Consider the following 4,453-nt stretch of genomic DNA (forward strand, 5'->3'; position numbering starts at 1 on the left):
TAAACTTGTCAAATAACAGAAATCTGTATGTGACTGCAACAGTATATTGGTTTTCAAGCAAATAAATTCCTTGCTAGTTTTAGATGAGTATTTAGCTGAATGCACTGCAGAATTTATCTGTCTTTAATATTTACATCTAGAAGTTTACCTTATTGTGAGATGCAGCTAGTTGTTGATCAGCTGTGTTTATCTCTGAAGTAGCTTGTAGTTCTGCAAGAAATTGCTTAATCCAGTCTGAAAACCTAAGCAGGAGCTCATCAATCTGCCCATGCTCAGCAACAAGAGATTGAAGGAAGTTGATCCTATAGGATGTCAGATGTAAATATAAAAGCACTTGATGTAAATTAATCACTTCCCATAATCAAAACCACAGCTGACTGGTTAGCATTAAAATCAATGCCAGACGCAAGGAAACAAGGAAATGTTAATTTATGTTGCAAATGTGATGACTACCCTCTTGATTTCTTAACTGAGGAATAACATAACATCTGAAAGCACCTTTGGCTCTTTCCTGTTTCCACTGTTTTGTTTATCTCAACTATTAGAGGTGCCCCAAACAATCAACATGTAGAAGATCATTATATTGATAAAGCACCTAGAAGATGATGTCATTGACCAAGATCTATTATTTAAGCTACATTTCAAATAGTAAAACACATGTGTTCATCATGGAAAGAACTGAAATCTAAATGTATGATAACATACAATTTCAAAAAAGGGGGGCAGTTTTCCTGAGCATAACATGAGCCAACAGCCTAACAACTGAGCACTTAGAGTGTTTACAGCAAATGAAAATTTCAAAGTGGCTTTAAAAATAAAATAGTGTGGCTTTACACAAGATAAACCATATAACACAACATTACCTTCATTTCCTGCACCCCTCTCCTTCAATCAGAATACTTCTATCAAAAAAATAGGGAGAGTTTATGGCAAAAAGACAGCATCATAAATGTGTGAGATTCTCCACACCTCATTCCTGGAAGCTCAGGAATCAGTATCAATATTACACCTTTGTTTTCTTAATGGTAATATTGTAAAAAATATGTTTTGGGATTGGGATTTGTCATCTGGATATTGGGTACTTTAATATGCAAAAACCATTCTGAAGCACAAACCTTTTATCAATAGTTTGTGGCAAAGCTTTCCACCTCTTATCCAGCTCTTCAAATTTTTCTTTTGTTGTTTTCACACACTGCTTGGAAGCTGTTGGAAACAGCGACTCATTTAACTGTAATAGGCTCTCATAGACTGAAGCATGGGACTCAATATCTACTTGCAAATCCTGGGAAAACAGGGGAATGCAAAACCTTTAGATTAAGTATAGCATCACATCGTACAAAATAACAAAAATAATGAAAAGATAGCCAGGAATTTCCAGTACAGCACTTTGAGACAACTGAGTGAGCACAGTCAAATCCCTGGAGGAACTGAGGTCTATTAGGACAAGGTACTCAACACCCCTCAGGCATCTAAATCTGCAACAGTAATTCAGTAGGGATTCATTGAAGCTGGGGTCTTTTTCTCCTTTAGGACAAAGCGTCACCTTTCTGTACAGCTCTACTGCATGATGAAAGTGGCTAAAATCAAGACCACATTTTGCAGCATATTTTGTGTGCAGCAATAGAATTGTGAGTAAATGCCACAAATTGTCTCAGACAAAGAGAAAACTAATTGCCAAAATAATTTTCCTTTTCTTCAGTAACATTCAAAACTGCAATTATGACTACTTGGCTTAAAGAAAGGTGTAAAATATGTCACATTTGGCCAACTGCTTCATATTAATCTTTAAAAAAATGGCAAACATTCATGCAGACTTTAGAACAGGATGAGAGTCTTGTGTTTTAAAAAATCAGACTATCATTCTGATATCAAAACCTTTGAGCATTTTGTCATTTGAGCAACTTTTCTTACATGCAAAAAAAAGCAAAGTAGTATTGTCTAACAAAGGAATTTCTCTAGAAAAAGGATCCTCTGGCAAGCAGAACCATGTCCTTCCTTGTCAGATAATAGCACATACTAGGGCATTTTTTTCTTGAGCTGACATATGATAGTTAAAAGTGACATTCTTCCTGTCATTTTCTTGTCTTTGAGATATAGCAACAGCAATAATGTAATATGTCCTAGGACATTTCCAAAACTCAGAATCAAGTGACTTGTAAGACTGTAATTGAGCAAGTCCTTCCTTTAAAAGACACAGAAATATACCAGGAAATGTAAGGGGAAAGTCTCAGCTGAAGCATACCTGCAGTGACTGCAGTTCCCCTTCCAGCTTAACTCTATCAGCAGAAACATACTGCTCTGAAGTCCTGGCTGCAGCTTCACATCCCTCCAACCAGGTTAGGAAGGCAGACAGTTCCTTCTCCTGCCTAAAAGAATCACAATGTAGAGTTACCAAGTTGCCTTCTCAGTCTCACATACAGACCACAGGAAGGTCTCTGTGTCCATCATAACTGATGCGAGAATTTACTCACTTCTGCCACTGAGCCAGAAGAGTCTCTAATAAGGTCTGTTTCTCTTTAGCATTTGCTAGTACTTTTTCATGTTTCTGGTGTAAAGCTGTGACCTCCTGAGCAGCTTTTTCTTTGTTGGTCACCTTTCGGACACTGGCTGAGAGAGAGGCCAGAGTGTTGCTCAGTTTTTCCACAGTATGACAAAGGTCCTAATGAGCACGTAAAAGAAACAGAAGTCACATACAAAAACAACAGTTACAGTAACAACAGTGGGGAAAATTCTGTACTTCTACTCATAAATTTGAAGCCATGCTACATCCATCAGAACACAAAATCACTGCATAGCTTACATATTGCTTAGACCTAGCCTAGATCCTCATATTCCAAGCACATCAATGAACTAGACTGTAGTGGAGAAAGGTTTTCCCAAGAACAGTGATAAAGAAAAAAAACTCAGCAAGAAGAATGGACATGTGACACAGCATCCTCCATGTAGAACCAGACTCCAAATTCAGGAAAAAAGATCCAAATTCCCAAACTTCTGTCTGAGTTGCTCTAATTTATATACAGTAAACATAAGACGTCACTCCAACATGTGAGGAGTACCAGACTTGCAGCCCATGTCATGCCATGGCAGAAGTAGGGAACTTTTGTCAGCATTAGCTAAAGGTCTTTCCCATAGAAATGGTATCTGATTCGACTAGACTTTTTGGTGTTACCATTTCTAGAAAGCTGAAAAACTTGTATCTAGGAAAATGATTGAAATTTAATACAATGGGTTAGAAAAGCACAAAATGAAACAGATTTAAGTCCACTAAAGTTTCAACTCACAGGTGTACAGTAGTAACAGTAGTAATGGTTATAATTACAAGAAATAATATCTAGGAGGAAATGTGAATTATACAGGAATAGGCTGATGATAATTTTGCATTAAGGTATTTAATCATGATCCTGTAGGCAGAACAAGACTTTACAATAGCACACTCAGCATATTCATAAGGTTTAAAAGCCAGTAAGAATGGTGATTACAAATGCTGTCTGAATAAATTCTCCACATGCAAAACATTTTTCCTCAAAAAGTATCACATTTTTGAAGCAGACAAGTCAGCCCTCTCTTGCATACAGCCTTTGCAATTAGTTATCACTAACTTCAGAATAAATTATATGCATTTTACTGCAAGAACAAAATGATTAATTTTATAAAATAATATTTTCTTAGCAAGAAAGGCAATGATTATTATGGGAAGAACACATCAGAACTTACAGACAAAAATGCTACACCTAATTCCCTGAGATTTGGGATTATTGGTAGTTTGAATACCAATCCAATATTTGTTTTCCTTTTGTAATGGACTGAACCATATGTCCAAACACCCATGGATTTCTGGCATCACAGATAAAAGTTTGTCAGTTTAAACTCTGTCTAGTCTCTGCATTGTTCAAGAAAAAACTACTTCCAAGGATATTTTTTTTTTAATCAGAATTAGCTGTATCAAGATCCAAGTTTGGTGAAAATCTTAGAGGAAAACTGTCAGACTTTTTTCTTATCTTCTATTTTTCATAATGTTTTGGATTCATGAAGTTAAAAACAATAACCTGAAGGATTAAGTCATACTTTTAGGTTTTCCTTTCTCCAGACTGGGGAAGAAACTCTACAAGCCTGTCTGAAATGGTGACAAGAAATAGCTGAAGAAGTACTTAGGTCTTCCCTGGGGCTCCCCACCCAGACAGGAAGCCTTTGCCTTCTCCTGCCTCCACCCCGGGCTGTGTGGCATCAGGCAGCCCCTGGGCTGGAGGTTACTGGCATTTCTGTAAGGAGGTCAGTGTGATACCATTTCCCTGGAACAGTGACAGGAAGAGCTGGCCACATGCTCACCGTGCAATCCTGAAGGGCTGCATATGTTGCTGCTGCTGAAGAGCATGATATGAGAGGCTCAGCTAGCTTAGCTTCAAATTCAGCCACTGCCTGCTGCACCTATGAAAAAAGAGGCAAACCAGAGTCT

At 37.5% G+C, this 4,453-nt stretch overlaps 1 protein-coding gene across 1 annotated transcript in view; it reads right to left on the reverse strand.

The window, feature by feature from the left end:
- Positions 1-4,453, reverse strand: part of LOC103800834 (nesprin-1-like) — a gene marked incomplete at its 3' end in the record, with an annotated part of 70,639 nt that overhangs the window by 10,922 nt on the left and 55,264 nt on the right. The window contains exons 32-36 of the mRNA XM_009073220.1: positions 4,327-4,425; positions 2,472-2,659; positions 2,243-2,366; positions 1,116-1,282; positions 149-302 (exon numbers count right to left, since the gene is read on the reverse strand). Coding sequence (XP_009071468.1) covers positions 149-302; positions 1,116-1,282; positions 2,243-2,366; positions 2,472-2,659; positions 4,327-4,425 — 732 coding nt within the window. The remainder of the gene's footprint in view (positions 1-148; positions 303-1,115; positions 1,283-2,242; positions 2,367-2,471; positions 2,660-4,326; positions 4,426-4,453) is intronic.

Source organism: Acanthisitta chloris, unplaced genomic scaffold (assembly GCF_000695815.1).
Source record: "Acanthisitta chloris isolate BGI_N310 unplaced genomic scaffold, ASM69581v1 scaffold25574, whole genome shotgun sequence".
In the NCBI taxonomy this organism is placed as follows: Eukaryota; Metazoa; Chordata; class Aves; order Passeriformes; family Acanthisittidae; genus Acanthisitta; species Acanthisitta chloris.